Source organism: Argopecten irradians, chromosome 7, assembly GCF_041381155.1.
Source record: "Argopecten irradians isolate NY chromosome 7, Ai_NY, whole genome shotgun sequence".
Taxonomy (NCBI): domain Eukaryota; kingdom Metazoa; phylum Mollusca; class Bivalvia; order Pectinida; family Pectinidae; genus Argopecten; species Argopecten irradians.
Window position 1 is genome coordinate 3,083,119 of NC_091140.1, and position 22,899 is coordinate 3,106,017.

Consider the following 22,899-nt stretch of genomic DNA (forward strand, 5'->3'; position numbering starts at 1 on the left):
TGATGGTAAACAGATTTTATTACTGTATAAAATCTACAATAATGTACAGCCAATGGGTATAGGTGTGCAGTGCTCCTTCAACACTTCCTCAACGAAAATAACTTCTCCTTTCACAGTGCTAGTATCTAGTGGTACACGCTCCAGGTGGTTTACTAACCCATGGTTTTATCTATCTACGAAATATCACACAAAAACCATTTAACAATTTCCCTAAATTAGGTACATCCCTGTTAATAAAAAATACCATTTATATAATTATATATATTATATATCACAATGAATTATGACTAAAAAACATTAAAAGGTATATTTAATGAGTTGGGACGGACGAATGATGCCTGCACTTTCTACTTCAACATGTAAACTCAACTCAACAGTAAAAATAAATATATCTATAATAATATAAGTATGAAATATATTAGCTTTATCATCAGTATCACAGCAGCTATATGTAGACTATGATGGCCCTGTAGGCACAGAAAGATAAAACACCCAAAATCCTAAAACAAAAAAAAACTTGCTTAATGATTATCAATGATGAAAACTAGACAAATGATTCTGAGAAAATTTCCTGAAAAGTTTTTCAGACACAAATTTCAACACAAATTTGGCCTCATGTAGAGTTTCACTGCTCTGTCGACAGTTTTAAAGTGGACAGGGTTTTTAAACAAAACAGATTGTGTAGGGAGTCAAAACAAATGTTAGATAAAACATTTCTGTGCAAGTCCAATCACAGGAGTGTTAGAATTCTGTAGATAGAGGACAGATATCACTAGTGATAAACATTCACTATGAAACAATCGTAACCACTGTGTCCAATGATGTGATGTTGGGATGATATGGCCGCCCTCTCCATCGTAAACATGATCAACAATCTCCCACTACCACCGTTTAATATACCGGGTCTGAAAAAAGAGTCGATATATCATCACCTTGTCAGATTATATCATACTTGGACTGATAGAACATCCATACAAACTGAAAAGTCTCGACCTACAGAAGTCTTACATTGTTACATTTCTCACTCCAAACATTATCAATTTCTGAGAGTTTAATCAAAAGTTACAATTTGCCTTCAAATTATATCTACATCAAATCACTAGCACTTATGAAATTAATAACATTATCTTTGAACTCATTTTTTTGCTTGATACAAAGGTGATTTTCCAATGATTTTAACACAAAAACGTGACATCATCCCTCCTTTAATACAAGATTGTGCCGTGTCAGGCTTGGAAAGGGACAGACAAAGACCTCATACATACACAGAGGCTCATAACACATCAGGAAAAGTGAGAGTAATTAAAGAAAAAAATGATTGTGCAATCAAGAAGAAACAATAAATAAATGTATATCACAGTTGCTTGGACAGTATGACCTGCACTAGGTCAAATTAGGTTAGCACACAGAAATAACACACAGGTGATTAAATACTGTAAAGTTAGATGTTTCCATGCCGACCATCACACCAGAGACTCAGCCCGGAGTACCGGGGGCAGGTCTGGTGTGGACAGCGACAGGAGTCAATACTATTTATATACAACAGAAGGAAAGACAGTATCTCAGTTTACTGAAACAGACCCATTACACTTTATTAATAGACAGGAAAGTCTAATACCACACAATACAAACTTAAATCTATAAATATAAGTCATTAATATATACTATACTGATCAGTAAAATGTGCAGAGGTCATTCACAGCAAAACTTCACACCATCAGAAAGGTAAATCTCATAACACTCAGCTTCTAATGTGTGTTTACTGGGAAACAAAACATATTTTATAATAATATTTAATTTAAAATCATTCAATTTTTTTCTTGCATAAAATGACCTTTCCACTCCTGATAATGGATATGAGTTACAAATATAATGATTAACTATCATTCCAATAAGTTATACAGATTCCTGTTGGGAGGTTATATACATGCTCACACGATATATACAAAGGGTCACCACCATGTCCCATACACATTTACAAGTTATAGCACATACAATTAAATCTATCATAAAAATATAGGTTTTCTGGTCCACCACCAACAGTGTTAGCTGGGTGAGGATCGCCATGGCGACCAAAGCAGAGAGTCTATAGGTAGAAAATGTAGATAGGAGCCTGCTGCTAAAGACTGGCTGACAGGTGGTGTGTGTTACCACAGACCTGAGGTGTAGGCGCCGATTCGTCGTGGGCTGGGCGAGCGACTGCGACGAGTGGGGCTCAGAGATCGGGAGCGGGAGCGTGGACGAGGACTGATGGAACGGGACCTAGTAGGGCTCCTGCTCCTTCGGCTGGATCCCTGAAATAAAGCACCCACCACATGAATGTGAGAGGGGAGGGGAGTGTCCAACAAGAACTAAATATAACAACATAAAACGTGGATAAAAATCGTCTAAGAAAGACAGAAGCATGCATTCAACATAACTGTTAAATCAAATCATATCACAGATTAAACTTAAAAATCTTTCACCAGATATCATGCAGAATCTAAAGGGGGACAATCACTACTGAACAGTTCAAGTAAAACGGTATTATCAGAGGGTTCCCATGGAAATTTAGAAAGAGACTTAATCTTTGTCAGATAAAGAAGGAAGACATATACAGAGTCTAGAAATCATAGGAAGGGGAGATAACTTACCCCTAGGGAGGCACCACGGCGTGTGACAGCCTCCCCCTTGGTGATGATCTTGATTCCCTGGATGAGACAAGGCCAGATGTGATGGTTGATGAGAGGGGCGGTGTACTCCGAGTCGTAACTCCTCCTGTACCTAAGTAACAGACAGAAGACCGTGCTTTATTTCTACTGCGTAAATAATGGAAAATTGATGATTAGTTTCACTATAACATACTCATCATAAGACTGCGCTTTATTAGTTTCACTATAACATACTCATCATAAGACTGCGCTTTATTAGTTTCACTATAACATACTCATCATAAGACTGCGCTTTATTAGTTTCACTATAACATACTCATAAAGAAATATAAATGTAAAAGGAAAGATACCTAGTTGAGTGATCTTTTCTTATTCATTATGTATTGCAAACTAAATCATTGCTAAAGAGACAAAACAATAATGCTATTGTTTCAAAAATGTTATTACCTCAAGTAGAAGATGGATAAGGTATTTGTAAAACTATATTTCACCACAGAATATAAATTACCGATATTAGAAATCTGATGACTTTATGCCATAACACAAACAAAGCCATCCTTTTTTTTTTTCAAACCTTCTTAAATGTTAACCATTTTCGTGGAATATCTTACTTCTTGTCATCAAACAACTCAGCATCAGAGGCCACAGAGATGTCCAGGGGGTGGGCAAGAGCATTCATCTGCCAGGCAAGCTTACAGCCTTCGCGGATGAATGGCTGGATGATGGCGAAGGTCACATCTGGGGGTAGGTAGATCTTGGGGTTACGGTTCAGCGCACGAATCACATCCTGTGAAATGGCAAACTGATTTACAGGGTGCAAAATAAATTATTTGCTCTGATGTGGTGGGGCATTCCATTAGTAAGAAGCCAGCTAGCCAAGCCACAGCAAACAACAGTTTTAAGAGCAGCGTCTGGTATCATTATACATAGTATTAGAATGTACAGCATTGTCAACAAAGTAAAACACTCTCAACAAGTACAACAGCACTAACATATCCAAAGTAAAACACTCGAAATACAACACTCTCAACAAGTACAACAGCACTAACATATCCAAAGTAAAACACTCGAAATACAACACTCTCAACAAGTACAACAGCACTAACATATCCAAAGTAAAACACTCGAAATACAACACTCTCAACAAGTACAACAGCACTAACATATCCAAAGTAAAACACTCGAAATACAACACTCTCAACAAGTACAACAGCACTAACATATCCAAAGTAAAACACTCGAAATACAACACTCTCAACAAGTACAACAGCACTAACATATCCAAAGTAAACTCGAAATACAACACTCTCAACAAGTACAACAGCACTAACATATCCAAAGTAAAACACTCGAAATACAACACTCTCAACAAGTACAACAGCACTAACATATCCAAAGTAAAACACTTGAAATACAACACTCTCAACAAGTACAACAGCACTAACATATCCAAAGTAAAACACTTGAAATACAACACTCTCAACAAGTACAACAGCACTAACATATCCAAAGTAAAACACTCGAAATACAACACTCTCAACAAGTACAACAGCACTAACATATCCAAAGTAAAACACTCGAAATACAACACTCTCAACAAGTACAACAGCACTAACATATCCAAAGTAAAACACTCGAAATACAACACTCTCAACAAGTACAACAGCACTAACATATCCAAAGTAAAACACTCGAAATACAACACTCTCAACAAGTACAACAGCACTAACATATCCAAAGTAAAACACTTGAAATACAACACTCTCAACAAGTACAACAGCACTAACATATCCAAAGTAAAACACTCGAAATACAACACTCTCAACAAGTACAACAGCACTAACATATCCAAAGTAAAACACTCGAAATACAACACTCTCAACAAGTACAACAGCACTAACATATCCAAAGTAAAACACTCTCAACAAGTACAACAGCACTAACATATCCAAAGTAAAACACTCGAAATACAACACTCTCAACAAGTACAACAGCACTAACATATCCAAAGTAAAACACTCGAAATACAACACTCTCAACAAGTACAACAGCACTAACATATCCAAAGTAAAACACTTGAAATACAACACTCTCAACAAGTACAACAGCACTAACATATCCAAAGTAAAACACTCGAAATACAACACTCTCAACAAGTACAACAGCACTAACATATCCAAAGTAAAACACTCTCAACAAGTACAACAGCACTAACATATCCAAAGTAAAACACTCGAAATACAACACTCTCAACAAGTACAACAGCACTAACATATCCAAAGTAAAACACTCGAAATACAACACTCTCAACAAGTACAACAGCACTAACATATCCAAAGTAAAACACTTGAAATACAACACTCTCAACAAGTACAACAGCACTAACATATCCAAAGTAAAACACTCGAAATACAACACTCTCAACAAGTACAACAGCACTAACCCAAACATATCCAAAGTAAAACACTCGAAATACAACACTCTCAACAAGTACAACAGCACTAACATATCCAAAGTGAAATACAACACTCTCAACAAGTACAACAGCACTAACATATCCAAAGTAAAACACTCGAAATACAACACTCTCAACAAGTACAACAGCACTAACATATCCAAAGTAAAACACTCTCAACAAGTACAACACCACTAACATATCCAAAGTAAAACACTCGAAATACAACACTCTCAACAAGTACAACAGCACTAACATATCCAAAGTAAAACACTCGAAATACAACACTCTCAACAAGTACAACAGCACTAACATATCCAAAGTAAAACACTTGAAATACAACACTCTCAACAAGTACCACAGCACTAACATATCCAAAGTAAAACACTCGAAATACAACACTCTCAACAAGTACAACAGCACTAACATATCCAAAGTAAAACACTGAAATACAACACTCTCAACAAGTACAACAGCACTAACATATCCAAAGTAAAACACTCGAAATACAACACTACAATCCAAGTAAAAGTACAACAGCACTAACATATCCAAAGTAAAACACTCGAAATACAACACTCTCAACAAGTACAACAGCACTAACATATCCAAAGTAAAACACTCGAAATACAACACTCTCAACAAGTACAACACACTAACATATCCAAAGTAAAACACTCGAAATACAACACTCTCAACAAGTACAACAGCACTAACATATCCAAAGTAAAACACTCGAAATACAACACTCTCAACAAGTACAACAGCACTAACATCCAAAGTAAAACACGAAATACAACACTCTATCCATATCAAGTAAAACACTCGAAATACAACACTCTCAACAAGTACAACAGCACTAACATATCCAAAGTAAAACACTCGAAATACAACACTCTCAACAAGTACAACAGCACTAACATATCCAAAGTAAAAACACTTGAAATACAACACTCTCAACAAGTACAACAGCACTAACATATCCAAAGTAAAACACTCGAAATACAACACTCTCAACAAGTACAACAGCACTAACATATCCAAAGTAAAACACTCTCACAAGTAACAAACATATCCAAAGTAAACATCAAAATACAACACTCTCAACAAGTACAACAGCACTAACATATCCAAAGTAAAACACTCGAAATACAATACTCTCAACAAGTACAACAGCCTAACATATCCAAAGTAAAACACTGAATACAACAGTCCACAAGTACAACAGCACTATACATATCCAAAGTAAAACACTATCCAAAGTAAAATTCAAATACAACACTCTCAACAAGTACCACAGCACTAACATATCCAAAGTAAAACACTCGAAATACAATACTCTCAACAAGTACAACAGCTCTAACATATCCAAAGTAAAACACTCTCAACAAGTACAACACCACTAACATATCCAAAGTAAAACACTCGAAATACAACACTCTCAACAAGTACAACAGCACTAACATATCCAAAGTAAAACACTTGAAATACAACACTCTCAACAAGTACAACAGCACTAACATATCCAAAGTAAAACACTTGAAATACAACACTCTCAACAAGTACAACAGCACTAACATATCCAAAGTAAAACACTTGAAATACAACACTCTCAACAAGTACAACAGCACTAACATATCCAAAGTAAAACACTTGAAATACAACACTCTCAACAAGTACAACAGCACTAACATATCCAAAGTAAAACACTCGAAATACAACACTCTCAACAAGTACAAAGCACTAACATATCCAAGAATACAACACTCTCAACAAGTACAACACCACTAACATATCCAAAGTAAAACACTCGAAATACAACACTCTCAACAAGTACAACAGCACTAACATATCCAAAGTAAAACACTCGAAATACAACACTCTCAACAAGTACAACAGCACTAACATATCCAAAGTAAAACACTTGAAATACAATACTCTCAACAAGTACAACAGCACTAACATATCCAAAGTAAAACACTTGAAATACAACACTCTCAACAAGTACAACAGCACTAACATATCCAAAGTAAAACACTCGAAATACACAACACTCTCAACAAGTACAACAGCACTAACATATCCAAAGTAAAACACTATGAAATACAACACACTCTCAACAAGTACAACAGCACTAACATATCCAAAGTAAAACACTCGAAATACAACACTCTCAACAAGTACAACAGCACTAACATATCCAAAGTAAAACACTGAAATACAACACTCTCAACAAGTACAACAGCACTAACATATCCAAAGTAAAACACTTGAAATACAACACTCTCAACAAGTACAACAGCACTAACATATCCAAAGTAAAACACTTGAAATACAACACTCTCAACAAGTACAACAGCACTAACATATCCAAAGTAAAACACTCGAAATACAACACTCTCAACAAGTACAACAGCACTAACATATCCAAAGTAAAACACTCGAAATACAACACTCTCAACAAGTACAACAGCACTAACATATCCAAAGTAAAACACTCGAAATACAACACTCTCAACAAGTACAACAGCACTAAACATATCCAAAGTAAAACACTCGAAATACAACACTCTCAACAAGTACAACAGCACTAACATATCCAAAGTAAAACACTCGAAATACAACACTCTCAACAAGTACAACAGCACTAACATATCCAAAGTAAAACACTCGAAATACAACACTCTCAACAAGTACAACAGCACTAACATATCCAAAGTAAAACACTCGAAATACAACACTCTCAACAAGTACCACAGCACTAACATATCCAAAGTAAAACACTCGAAATAAAACACTCTCAACAAGTACAACAGCACTAACATATCCAAAGTAAAACACTCGAAATACAACACTCTCAACAAGTACAACAGCACTAACATATCCAAAGTAAAACACTCGAAATACAACACTCTCAACAAGTACAACAGCACTAACATATCCAAAGTAAAACACTTGAAATACAACACTCTCAACAAGTACAACAGCACTAACATATCCAAAGTAAAACACTCGAAATACAACACTCTCAACAAGTACAACAGCACTAACATATCCAAAGTAAAACACTTGAAATACAACACTCTCAACAAGTACAACACCACTAACATATCCAAAGTAAAACACGAAAAGTACAAAGCACTAACATATCCAAAGTAAAACACTTGAAATACAACACTCTCAACAAGTACAAAGCACTAACATACAAAGTAAAACACTGAAATACAACACTCTCAACAAGTACAACACACTAAATATCAAAGTAAAACACTGAAATACAACACTCTCAACAAGTACAACACACAACAAAGTAAAACACTGAACATAACCAACATAACAGTACAAAGCATAACTATCCAAAGTAAAACACTGAAAATACAACACTCTCAACAAGTACAACAGCACTAACATATCCAAAGTAAAACACTCGAAATACAACACTCTCAACAAGTACAACAGCACTAACATATCCAAAGTAAAACACTCGAAATACAACACTCTCAACAAGTACAACAGCACTAACTGTCAAACAATAAATGAAACATTAAAAACAGGTTTTTACTGATGGTGAATATTCACAGCAAAGCAATTTTAATTTCAATTTCAACAAAATTTTATTTCAATGATAACTTGAAAACGATTGAACAATAAACAATTTCATGGCAAGTTCTCTCCTAGCAAAGCAATACCACAGAAATAATATTGATATGACATTTGAAAGTTCTATTGAGTTAATCAAAATGAGTGACTTACCGACACCATTCCTGGAAGATCGTACAGGTCTGTGTTCCTGTTGATGTAGTCCTGTACAGCTTCCTCTAGAGTCTCTGGTCCAATGTGTGTGGCCGCCAGGTTAGCACGAACCTTCATCTTAAACTGACGGAATGCCAACTTGGCTGCACAGTAGGCTTCCTACAACATCAGGGGAGATATTACAGACAAGAGAGATAACTCGCAGGTAAACAGTTTACAGGTCAGGGGAGATAATCAGTCAAAATTACATCAATGAGTAATAATAGGAGTTTACAGCTCAAGGGAGGTGAATGTTAAGTTTATAGCTAAGGGGAAACAACTGATATGTGTAGTTTATTAGATCGGAGTCCGAACTTGGGTAAGATAAGGTAAGTCATATTTAAATTTACAGCTCAAGGGGGATAACTGATATATTTACTAGTAGGGTTGCATCTCAAGGGGTCACTTGGAACACTGTTTTTGTTTTTATTATTAAAAAGTTCTAGAAGACTGATTTCTTGAAATAAGTAAACAAACCTGTACAGCAAGGAAGATGATACGTTGGTTGTTTTCATAGTCGTCTGAGTAACGACGCAGCGTATCCATGGCATCAAGTCGCTGGTTGCTGAACATGTCGTTGAACTGTGAGACGAGGTTGTGTTGTCTCACTTTCTGGACAGTATCATTGCTGGACAGGGGAGAGCAGATACGTGGAGAGTAGGAGTACCGCGACAGAGATCCTAAAATGTCACTGTAGACAAACACGCCAATGTATACATCAACAAGGTCACGGAGGTCAATAGGTCACAAAATGGCTTCCTTGATTATTGTTATATTGATAAATTATATTATCTACAAAAATTGATAAAATGATCTTAAACTTTGTCAGACAATCACCTTATGAAATTGAAAATTCAACCTTTTCATGAAAGATCATATGAAAGTTGATAGTGATGTATATTTATTGATAACTGTTACTTATGAATGGACACTATAAAATCAAAATTCAGATTAAAAGAGATTAAAACTGAATATCAAAATAAAAATGTGTCAAATGTTTATAGAAGTGCAATATCTATCATGCAAATAAGCCAATGTGACAAATTAATTTTACGTTACTTCTATATTGCTTATATATGTTAATATTTGTCTGGTATTTCCTGTTGAAATAGACAATGAACTGTTAGAGCCTGCGGAGAGACTGGGATTAGGAATACAGAGTCCGGACAATATCAATCCCAGGGCTGTCTCCGCGGTTACAATATTAATCCACCAAAACCATCACTACATATAACCACTCAGAATACATAGGATAAAATAATGAAGGTCAATGGAATTCCAATACGAAAACAATGTAAGCGATTTATCTTAACATGAGTTTCAGCCCAAAATCCTTGTAAGAGAATTAACACGAGTTTCAGCCCAAAATCATTGTAAGAGAATTTAACTCGAGTGTCAGCCCAAAATCATTGTATGATAATTTTAAAACTTGACTGATCACAAAGTTTTCTTTTATATCATTTAAAATTAATACCCATTTAGTATCTTTATTTATTGAGAAGCATTAGTTTGAATTCCTGTTTCAACTTTTCTCCTGTATTTCTGTACATTAACTGAGGAAATCAGAAAGATTGAATTTGCCTTGTTTGTTTTTTTGTTCTCTCAAACATTCCTTAAAACTGAAGGAAAATCAATGTTTATCCTCCGTAAGATTTCATTTTTAAGATTAATAAAATTTTAAGCAAAGAAAAAGGCACAGTGTGATATTCTTCCAAGATTTGAGACCTTGGTCATTGGATATCAAGTTCAAAAATTAATTTTTAAAATTCAATCAATTAAACTAGATTTCCTTGGCAATAGTTTAGAAGCAGGAGAATTGGAACCTGTAGATTTCAGGGCGTTCTAACTAGTAGATGAGATTCCAAGCAGGTGTAAATGGCTTACCTTTGTGGTTTAGAGCTTATGATGAAATCAGAAATGAATAGGTTAAGTTTTTGTTACATGTTAGCGAGCTATCGTAGGACTTATGCTCATGAAGACAATTGGTGTACATTTTATAGCCAATTCACACACAATACTACATCATATATATATTTAATATCATCAGCAGATACCATGGTAATTAAATCTATCTTTATTTCTAGTACACTAGATGGTAATTCAACCAAAAAGATCTAACTACAAATACAGAATGATCAAGAACCACACAGTGAAAAATATGCTTATTTATGAGTGATCCAATGTGCTCCAAAAATGTCCAGAAAGCTTTAGGGAAAGGGATGGTGATATAGGTCTATATTCCGTCACCCTAAGTATAGGAGGCTTACCTATCTAGATAGCTCTTTTTGGAGCTGACAATAGACAGCTCGTCCCTAAGATTCCTTAACTCCCGTTGATAATCATCTACTAGACCAGACCTAGCTCGTAACTTGACAATTTCGTCCTGGGAGTCAGCCAGCCTAGGGAAGACAAGGATGGACATTGTCCAGGGTTACATATATAGATACATGGTGAGTGGACGAACAGCTCTGTGGTCATCTAACCCATTCTTGTGTCACCACCAGCAAATGTCTCAAATTGTATAAAGCTTAATTGTCCTGCCATGCATTAATCTGCATTTATCCACTGATGCTAGAAAGCAAAGGTATCAAAAATCTTCATACGCAAAAAAAATACCTCAAAACAATGCAAAATGCAATTCACAAGCTTGCCAATCACAGTATGTTTTTCACTTGTCAAAATGATGACATTCTTATCCAAATCAAATTGCATGTAGAATCTTTATATTTAAGTTTTTGTTTCAATATGAATTAACATGCAAAGTCAAGCCTTTGTAACATCAAACCACTGCCTTAGTTGATTAGCATGTTTTAGTAGAGTCTGTATTACCAATCGTTTAGTCGCGGTACGATATCATCCTCTAATTCTCTACAATGACAAACCATTGAACATCATATAAAAGCCAAAATCATCAAAATTATTAAGTATTCAAAAAAAATTCTTTGAAATCATGGCTTCAAATCGATCTTAGTTCCATTTTTTATGTTTTTTCTTTTTTGTTTATTTTTTTTTTATTTTGTTTCGATTTTTTTTCCCCTTTTCTTTCTTTCTTTATTTTTCAATAGATAATAGAAAACCATACAGCAAATAGAAAGATATCTTTTTTTTCATTTTTGTTTATCATTTCTTCTTTGGCAGCAAAAATTTCATTTAATAGCAGTAATTTAATTTCCCTTTTAATCAAAATTTCTTTTCACAGTGTTGAATGAAAAGCATATTAAAACACCAACACCACAAATAAAAACAAAAATGAAGCTCCGTCTGATAAGTATTTGACATCTACTTAGAAACAAAACACACTCCGTTTAAAACAAAAGTAAATTCAATATAAACTTCTTTTTAAGAGAAATTACGAATTTTTTTCTCATGACACACAGATAAAAATTAAGTTTTCACACCACGAACATTTTCTTCTAGTTGTACAAGAATGGGTATAGAGACAATACACAGAGAACACGTTATCCAAGCTCCCTTCTCCCACGCCACGGACAAAAAGACGCTGTAAAATAAATATGATGGCTCGGGTTAGTTAGGTGATGGTTTGTTAGGGAGTAAAATCGCTCAGCTTAGTTAATGGCTAGTTAGCAGTATGATGGCTCAGGTAAGTAAGCTTTAGGTTTGAGTATATGTCAATGAGAGGATGAGTATGGCGGATAGCAATGGTGACTATGATGTTGGCGTTTGAGTGGAGTGAGTACAATGAAAGACACACACATGATGGGCTAGCGCTAAGGATGAGTGCAGTTTTAACAGTGTGGTCAAAGTTCTCGGATCTTCAAGATTTTTAACACACTTAATGGTGTTCTTTCCACATTGACTTATTTTATGTTTGTTTTATTTGTTGAAAGAATTGAATTTATCCAGTTCCAGCTTTAAATTTGGAATCAGGTTGATCATTTTAAATTCAAGAACTTGGACCACATGATTAAGCAGAGTCACACTGAAGTTTGCTACAAAAGCTCTTGACCGTATACAGCTGGTCCGGCTACCAGTCTTACCCAGACTTGTGATCTTTATAAGATTCACTCTTTTTGGGCGGGTCATCTTTTAATTGAGAATGAGATGACAGATAAGTGTCATCCTTTAGGGGCAATGACATGGATGAGGACGAGCGGTACAATGAATCTCTCCTAGAGGTAAGCAATGCGATATCATCACGCAAGCGACGAACTTGGGTTTCGTAATCAGTTAGCAATCCTGCTTTGGATCTTAATGTACGCACTTCATCCTCAGCTAGTGCAAGTCTAAAAAAAACATGAAAACACACCATGATGATTTTGATGGTAGCACGATACCAATAATGAGTGACATGAAAAGATAATGAAAAACTCCATCAACTCATCAGCAGAAAATATCATTCAATAGCAGTGATTACTTTTACGCCTGTGTACATGTAAAATATTTACACAGGATTATTTTTATGTCACATCTTGTATTAATGATGCATCAAATGTCACATATTTTTAGACGTTTCTTTTTATTAAGTTGTGCATTATAGATATAATGTAGCAGTGAATGATTTGTTTAGTGAAATACAAATATTATGTAAACTAAGAGAAAGTTTTGAACAGATTAAAAAGACTTCTTTTAAAAGGGACTACTTCATGAAGTACTTTAAATCTATAAATCTCTACAAAGTCATATTAGCCTTGAAATTTTACTGTTGTTACTATCGGCTTTTGGTAGTGAAATAATTTGGTCGATAGTGAGAGTAATTCCTATAGTTCTACATAACACTACAGCTCCCTGTATAGACTGTGTATTACAGTTGTAATTAGTTGATCTACACAATTAACTTTACAATAACATGCTACATTGTACTTAAGTCACCATAATAGAACTGCTGGAATGAACACACACCAACACAGCCTACTATAATGACTTCTGGCCAGGCGTGACAAATGCCAGCAACATGCGTGTGCCTCTGTCCCTGTCAAATCTGATTAGCTTAGCATTTTTTGTGTTGTAGTAGGTTTACAAATGTGCTGATCTACTGAAGCTATTCATTGAAATTTTTATATGGCCTAAGATATCTGTAACAATGGTGGAATATTGGCATTGTGTCAAAGGCTGAAATACTATATAGTAGTAAAGCTGGTGATTATCGCAGATTAGCAAGCTCTAGTATACATGTGCCACTAATATCTACGAGAATGTGATAGTGGCCACACCGTGGCCATAACTTTGGTTCAGCCACAGTGACTATAATGTGGTAGCTAAGTGTCTGTGACAACTAGTAGCTGTACTGACCATTACATGACATGTTATCTGGTGGTCATTCTAGTGACTATTGATCTAAAGCTGTGACAGTAGCCCTTGTGACTCGTACAATAGCTCAGCCGCTGTGACACTGTTACACAGTGACTATAATGTGGTGGCTAGGTATCTGTGACAACTAGTAGCTGTACTGACCATTACATGGCATGTTATCTGGTGGTCATTCAAGTCACTATTGGTCTAAAGCTGTGACAGTAGCCCTTGTGACTAGTGACCTAAGTGACTATGAGTGACTCAGTAGCTGTGACCTAAGTGACTATGAGTGACTCAGTAGCTGTGACCTAAGTGACTATGAGTGACTCAGTAGCTGTGACCTAAGTGACTATGAGTGACTCAGTAGCTGTGACCTAAGTGACTATGAGTGACTCAGTAGCTGTGACCTAAGTGACTATGAGTGACTCAGTAGCTGTGACCTAAGTGACTATGAGTGACTCAGAAGCTGTGACCTAAGTGACTATGAGTGATTCAGTAGCTGTGACCTAAGTGACTATGAGTGACTCAGTAGCTGTGACCTAAGTGACTATAAGTGACTCAGTAGCTGTGACTTGCTCCTGTGATGAGACGGCAGAACTACAGCATTAAAGTTATCAGGTCATATCAAAGGTTAAACAACACTGGAATCTGTACACGAACCCTGTAACAAAGATGGTTGCCTTACAGGCTAAAACCTGTCCAGCTTCGACCTGACCCAACAACCGTAATGTCTTTGTTCCTTATACAGTCAATCAGAAAATTGATCAGTTATTTTATTTTTTTAACAATATCCATAATCTTTCTTTAAACTTGAAAATGAGATGCTCATCACAGTAGCGTTATGGTGACAGACATTAGATGGAGTGATATACAAGGTGCTGGTGTAGAGTGTAGTATATGTACCAGTGATCACTGGTGATCATTATCACTAGTACACAATAGTCATAATTACAATATATTGGAACAATTGTATTCCTTCAATTATTGGTGAATTAAATGTTTATATATATAGCAACATAAATCATGTGACATATACATAATACAAAAAAACATGAAGTATATTCAACAACTAATTCATTATTAACATCAACATATACATTCTAAATCAATGTCAGTAAGAGCATATCCAATTTTAAAGTGAAAACTAAATTAAGAAAATTCCTGGTACATGAAAAAATCACATAACCTGTTCAAGTGTGAACCATTACCAGGAATGACTCATATGTTCATACTTTGTCAAGTGATTGTCTTAATATTTCTATAAAAAGGAAAATTTCTTTGTATTTATTCAATTCATTATTTACATAAACAAGAGGCCCATGGGCCTTATAATTAACGGTCATCTGACTCATTGCACAAAACAACAAAGTCACAGTATAAAGTATTGGTTAACGATTAATATATAAACAATACAAGGAACTCCTTAGTTGAATATGTAAGTTTCTGAAATAGGTAAATGTCATTCGTTGAACAAACTTGGTAGCCCTTCATCCATATATGGTTGTAACCCATTTACGGATTTTAAAGCCAAATTTCAGCAAAGCTTCCATTTTGGACATCCGCCATACTATCCCCATGGGTCTTAGCTCGGTCCTTTATAAAATATGATTGTCCTCACCTAAAGTTCCCCTTCAGAATCAATTAAAACCCCTATAGACCAATTTTCCTTGAGATTGGAGACTGAAACCTGAAAACAGGAAGTGGGCCAGCGGCCATCTTGGAAAACCAAAGACTTAATGAAAATGTTTGCATGTTGTTCGGCATTAATTTAAACCCCTATAGACCAATTTTCATTTAGATTGGAGACCGAAATCTGAAAACAGGAAGTGGGCCAGCTAACATTAAGAAAATTTGCCCTTTTGGGGCCCCACACCTCAGCCCCTAGGGGTCGGACCAGACTCATATATATAAAATACGATTGTCCTTCCCCAATGATGTTTCACACCAAATATGGATGAAATCCATCCAAGGATGAAGGACTAGTAGGATTTTAAAGCTTAAATTAAGAAAATTTCCCCTTTTTAGGCCCCGTCCCTCTGTCCCTAGGGGTCGGACCAGGCTCATTTATATAAAATATGATTGTCCTTCCCCAATGATGTTTTACACCAAATATGGATGAAATCCATCCAAGGATGAGGGAGGAGTAGGATCTAACTTAAATTAAGAAAATTTGACCTTTTGGAGCCCCGCCCCTCTGCCCATAGTGGTCGGATCTATTTCATTTATATAAAATATGATTGTCCTTCCCCAATGATGTTTCACACCAAATATGGATGAAATCCATTCAAGGATGAAGGAGGAGTAGGATTTTAAAGCTTAAATTAAGAAAATTTCCCCTTTTGGAGCTCTGCCCCTAGGGGTCGGACCAGGCTCATTTATATAAAATATGATTGTCCTTCCCCAACGATGTTTCACACCAAATATGGATGAAATCCATCCAAGGATGAAGGAGGAGTAGGATTTTAAAGCTTAAATTAAGAAAATTTGCCCTTTTGGGGCCCCGCCCCTCTGCCCATAGTGGTCGGATCTATTTCATTTATATAAAATATGATTGTCCTTCCCCAATGATGTTTCACACCAAATATGGATGAAATCCATTCAAGGATGAAGGAGGAGTAGGATTTTAAAGCTTAAATTAAGAAAATTTCCCCTTTTGGAGCCCCGCCCCTCTGCCCCTAGGGGTCGGACCAGGCTCATTTATATAAAATATGATTGTCCTTCCCCAATGATGTTTCACACCAAATATGGATGAAGGAGGAGTAGGATTTTAAAGCTTAAATTAAGAAAATTTCCTCTTTTGGAGCCCCGCCCCTCTGCCCCTAGGGGTCACCAGGCTCATTTATATAAAATATGATTGTCTATCCCCAACGATGTTTCACACCAAATATGGATGAAATCCATCCAAGGATGAAGGAGAAGTAGGATTTTAAAGCTAAAGTTAAGAAAATTTGTCCTTTCGGGGCCCCACCCCTCAGCCCCTAGGGTTCGGACCAGGCTCATTTATATAAAATATGATTGTCCTTCCCCAATGATATTTTACACCAAATATAGATGAAATCCATTCAAGAATGAAAGAGGAGTAGGATTTTAAAGCTAAAATTAAGAAAATTTGCCCTTTTTTGGGCCCCATCCCTCAGCCCCTAGGGGTCGGACCAGGCTCATTTATATAAAATATGAATGTCCTTCCCCAATGATGTTTCACACCAAATATGGATGAAATCCATCCAAGGATGAAGGAGGAGTAGGATTTTAAAGCTTAAATTAAGAAAATTTGCCCTTTTGGGGCCCCACCCCTCAGCCCCTAGGGGTCGGACAAGGCTCATTTATATAAAATATGATTGTCCATCCCCAATGATGTTTCACACCAAATATGGATGAAATCCATCCAAGGATGAAGGAGGAGTAGGATTTTAAAGCTAAAACTAAGAAAATTTGCCCTTTTTTGGGCCCCATCCCTCAGCCCCTAGGGGTCGGACCAGGCTCATTTATATAAAATATGATTGTCCTTCCCCAATGATGTTTCACACCAAATATGGATGAAATCCATCCAAGGATGAAAGAGGAGTAGGATTTTAAAGCTAAAATTAAGAAAATTTGCCCTTTTTTGGGCCCCATCCCTCAGCCCCTAGGGGTCGGACCAGGCTCATTTATATAAAATATGAATGTCCTTCCCCAATGATGTTTCACACCAAATATGGATGAAATCCATCCAAGGATGAAAGAGGAGTAGGATTTTAAAGCTTAAATTAAGAAAATTTGCCCTTTTGGGGCCCCATCCCTCAGCCCCTAGGGGTCGGACAAGGCTCATTTATATAAAATATGATTGTCCATCCCCAATGATGTTTCACACCAAATATGGATGAAATCCATCCAAGGATGAAGGAGGAGTAGGATTTTAAAGCTAAAACTAAGAAAATTTGCCCTTTTTGGGGCCCCATCCCTCAGCCCCTAGGGGTCGGACCAGGCTCATTTATATAAAATATGATTGTCCTTCCCCAATGATGTTTCACACCAAATATGGATGAAATCCATCCAAGGATGAAAGAGGAGTAGGATTTTAAAGCTTAAATTAAGAAAATTTGCCCTTTTGGGGCCCCATCCCTCAGCCCCTAGGGGTCGGACAAGGCTCATTTATATAAAATATGATTGTCCTTCCCCAATGATGTTTCACACCAAATATGGATGAAATCCATTCAAGGATGAAGGAGGAGTAGGATTTTAAAGCTAAAATTAAGAAAATTTCCTCTTTTGGAGCCCCGCCCCTCTGCCCCTAGGGGTCGGACCAGGCTCATTTATATAAAATATGATTGTCCTTCCCCAACGATGTTTTACACCAAATATAGATGAAATCCATCCAAGGATGAAGGAGGAGTAGGATTTTAAAGCTAAAATTAAGAAAATTTGCCCTTTTTTGGGCCCCATCCCTCAGCCCCTAGGGGTCGGACGGCGCACGGCGGACGGCGCACGACGACGGACGAAACACGATGACAATAGGTCATCCTGAACTTCGGTCAGATGACCTAAAAACATATTTCACACCAAATCTGAAATCATTAAAACAAGTGCAAAGCCACATGCATGGAAACAATGCTTAATCATACCAGCCGTGCAATAACACCCTATCCATTTCCCATCTCACATCAAAAACAAAAGCACCTAGTTTCTCTATCATCTCTAATCGTAATTGAACTAAATATGATTTTCCCTCTGTTTGAATATCAAGGTTAAGCTACACTGCTATATACCTAAGATATACTGGTACTGGTTGATAAAGTTACATGACTACAATATATAGAGATTATTAAGTGGGAACTCTTCATATAGAATCATACACACAATTTACCTTAGGAAAGACAATTATCTTTCAATTCTCCAAAACTTCATTTAAACTACACATGAAAGGTATGTTTCATCGTCACCCTCAACTCGGAATATAGATGGTTTTTCTAAATTTTTAATATCCACATTAAGTATGTTCCCATGATAAAACTACAAGTGATAAGGATACAGTTGTATAATTTGTCCTTCTCTAGAACTAGTGAGAAAGTTCTGATAACTGAGCAGGTAGAGTAGAGATACCGTTACCAATACATATGACAGAGGTATATTTATAGATGACACTATACATACAGGGCTCCCATAGGACTGACAGACGATATACGGATGGTTGAGTGCTGTGTAGGTATATACATAGAGTGGTGATAAACATGGAGGATAGAGTGCAGCCTATGTGTCTAATGACAAATCTTTTGCGATAGATCCCCATTTTGAACTGTATTTTTTTCCTAAATTCTCTTGAAAAACATCATATTCTTGAAAACAAAAAAAATTTCAATAAAACTTGTATTATAATAGTATATTTGAAGATTTATCTCTTAATCATAAATAACTAAATGAATATGCAATAATAAGAAAGGGAAAAAACCCAAACGATTACTGGCATTAAGTGTACCATGCAATTCACAGCCAAACTATTCCAAAAGTAACACTGATAGATGATTATTATAAAAAGATATTTCAAAGCATGTAGTCTAAAGTCTCCTATGACAGCAGCCAGTAAAATCTCAACACTTGAAACTGAAATCAAGGCAGCATGTTCCTGGTTAATAGAAGAAAAGGAATGCATGACTGGGTTAGAGACACCTATGGAGCTATGGAGAAGCGAGAAACTGTCGTCACCACAAGTATGGTTGCCATGACCACAATTTATGTATATAATTTTGTCTTACTTCCTCCTTAGCTCTCTAGTTTCGACCTCTGTTAACATTTTATCACTTGTAGATGTGCGGAGAGTTCGGTTGAGCTCCTCCTTGGTATCCTGTAGCCTGTAGAAGGAGAGGAAAAGTTAAATCAAACAGGGTAATTAAAATAAGGTGCTTACTTTCTCCTCAACTCTTGTACTTCTGTTTCCAGGAACATCTTGTCACTTTGTGAAGAGCGCATGCTGCGATTAAGTTCATTCTTTGCATCCAAAAGCCTGAAAAATCAGCAGCATGTTAAGAGCAAGTGTCATTCCACACCAGACCAGTTGATGTGGTTGAATACTACACTTTCATCCCCTACTCTGTATCAACAAGTTACTTATATCCATAAAAAGAATATCCCTGAAAATGTACAATTAACTACCTTCCTAATTGATATCCAAAACTTCCTTTCCAATATCAACAATTATTTCATAATCCCATCCTCTTCTTCCATCCAATAATTTACAATTTTTTTGATCACCTTCAATGGCAAAATCAAGATTCCTAAACTATAACAAGCATAACTTCCTTTCTCCCAAACACCATCATATATAGACAGACATACTGTCCATTCCCAGAATCATCACTCACTCATCTCTGACATCTTGTAGCTCCGCCTTCTTACTATCGAGGTCCACCTCCAAATCCTGTAGGGATTGCTCATACATATCCTGGAGTTCATCCAGCTCCCTGTTTTTACCGGCCGCCTCAGCAAGGACAGACAGACTGGCATCAGCTGTCACTGCTCCTCCAGTGGTAAAGAAGTTACTACCGAGGAATGGGAGGAGACGGGACTTAATAATGGCCGCTCCACCATACAGACCACCTGTAACAGTATAACACAGAATGTTAAACAGATAAATGGGAGGAGGCGGGACTTAATAATGGCCGCTCCACCATACAGACCACCTGTAACAGTATACCACAGAATGTTAAACAGATAAATGGGAGGAGGCGGGACTTAATAATGGCCGCTCCACCATACAGACCACCTGTAACAGTATAACACAGAATGTTAAACAGATAAATGGGAGGAGGCGGGACTTAATAATGGCCGCTCCACCATACAGACCACCTGTAACAGTATAACCACAGAATGTTAAACAGATAAATGGGAGGAGGCGGGACTTAATAATGGCCGCTCCACCATACAGACCACCTGTAACAGTATAACACAGAATGTTAAACAGATAAATGGGAGGAGGCGGGACTTAATAATGGCCGCTCCACCATACAGACCACCTGTAACAGTATAACCAGAATGTTAAACAGATAAATGGGAGGAGGCGGGACTTAATGATAGCCACGCCCCCTTACAGACACCTGTAACAGTATAACACTGAATGCAAGTTCATTCTATTAATTATCTTTAATGATATTATTAAACATATAAATCATTTGACTTAATGGCCTATCATAACAGTTGAGAAAAAACTGTAGGTATGTGCTCGGTGCTTTAGGGGCTGCAGTATACTAGACTACAATGATCCCCTGATAATCTGTACGCCAATAGTTCCAACGGAACTGTTAGGGAACTGATTACCTGTAATACTAATACATGATACATTGACTAAGAACACAGAATTTAGCTAAATCTGAAAATGTTTATCCGGACAGTTTAGGCTAGGATCAAAAGTGTCCGGATTATCAAGGGTCCATTGTATCTTATTTACTTGTAATGTTGCGGAACATGATGACAACATGATATAATAGTGGTACCCCTACTGAAGAAGATTGAAAATTACGACCAGCAAGATACACAGCCTTGTGATAAAGCAAACTTCTCTTGCTTTGTTCTAATCCTTAACATAAAAGTGTTACACTAGGGGAATAAGATATGAAGAAAAGAACCAACGTTCATCTTGTTTCAAATAACGGTACACTTGATGGATAGATACCTTGCGGTATTCAGTAGAGCTCCTTCTTATGTGGAAAACATATAATCAAGAAATAAAGGATCCTCAACATCCAAGTAGTGTTCTTTTTCCTTTATTTTGGTCAGGATATTGATGTGGTCGACATGTTTCGACCGCTAGGCGGCCGTCATCAGGACAACTTTTACAAATTTTATCTACCCTGAAGTACACATTTGCGGTTCGAATTGGTTACAGTTGTTAAGTAAACATTATGACGTTATAGATGATCCTGATGACGGCCGCCTAGCGGTCGAAACATGTCGACCACATCAATATCCTGACCAAAATAAAGGAAAAAGAACACTTCTTGGATGTTGAGGATCCTTTATTTCTTGATTATATGTTACACAAACGATGTATATCTATGCTGTAAGTCCTAAAGTCATTCTCACGGGGTAAACACAAACCCAAGGCCAACAGAGTGACAGTATCTAGGTAGACAGGAAGAATGAAGCCAATAACAGGGGGAAAAAAAAGATAATATCAACATTCTCATCACATTTCATGTCTAGAAAATTGAAACCTTTCTAAAGCAAACCAATACCATAAGGAAGTCTTTTATCAATTACTGACAATAATGTATTAAAGCCACATTGGTTAATCTTCCCCTAGTGAATAGGAAGTCCTAGGGGGGACTTTAAAATTTTAATAATGGCCCTCCCCCCCCATGACAGACCACCTTAACAAGTAACAGTATATTACACAGACCCTATTTCCCCTATTATTAAAAGTTCTATGATAAAAAATGGGAACGATTTAAAAGATTGGACTTCCCCTAATGGCCCCTCCTTTCAAGCCAAAATACAATTCAGACCCACCTGTAACATTCCATTAACACGATTTTAAGGACTTGTGTATAAATGGGAGGACTGGGACTCTAATGAATGCCCGAGCATCCACCATACAGACAATTCACCTGTAAAGTATTTAACACAGTATGTTCAATTTGCATTCAGAAAATGGGAGGAGGCAGGACTTATATGTTCAGCAGAAATACAGACCATTACTGTAACACAATGTTAAACAGATAAATGTTAACACTTAATGACAAGAACTGTAGTCCAAAGAAAATTCAATTTCAGAATTCTTTT

The 22,899-nt window shown here is 36.6% G+C and overlaps 1 protein-coding gene across 1 annotated transcript; it reads right to left on the minus strand.

The window, feature by feature from the left end:
* On the minus strand, positions 1–21,584 carry LOC138326804 (mitochondria-eating protein-like). Its single transcript, XM_069272803.1, has 13 exons — positions 21,566–21,584; positions 20,484–20,718; positions 19,878–19,973; positions 12,897–13,142; positions 11,728–11,766; positions 11,166–11,297; positions 10,783–10,797; positions 9,376–9,589; positions 8,860–9,018; positions 3,263–3,438; positions 2,634–2,763; positions 2,159–2,294; positions 1–905 (listed from the first exon to the last, which is right to left on the minus strand). The coding sequence occupies exons 1-13, from the start codon at positions 21,582–21,584 to the stop codon at positions 892–894; spliced, it is 1,611 nt and encodes a 536-aa protein (XP_069128904.1). The 3' UTR covers positions 1–891.
* Between the last annotated feature and the right edge of the window lie 1,315 nt (positions 21,585–22,899).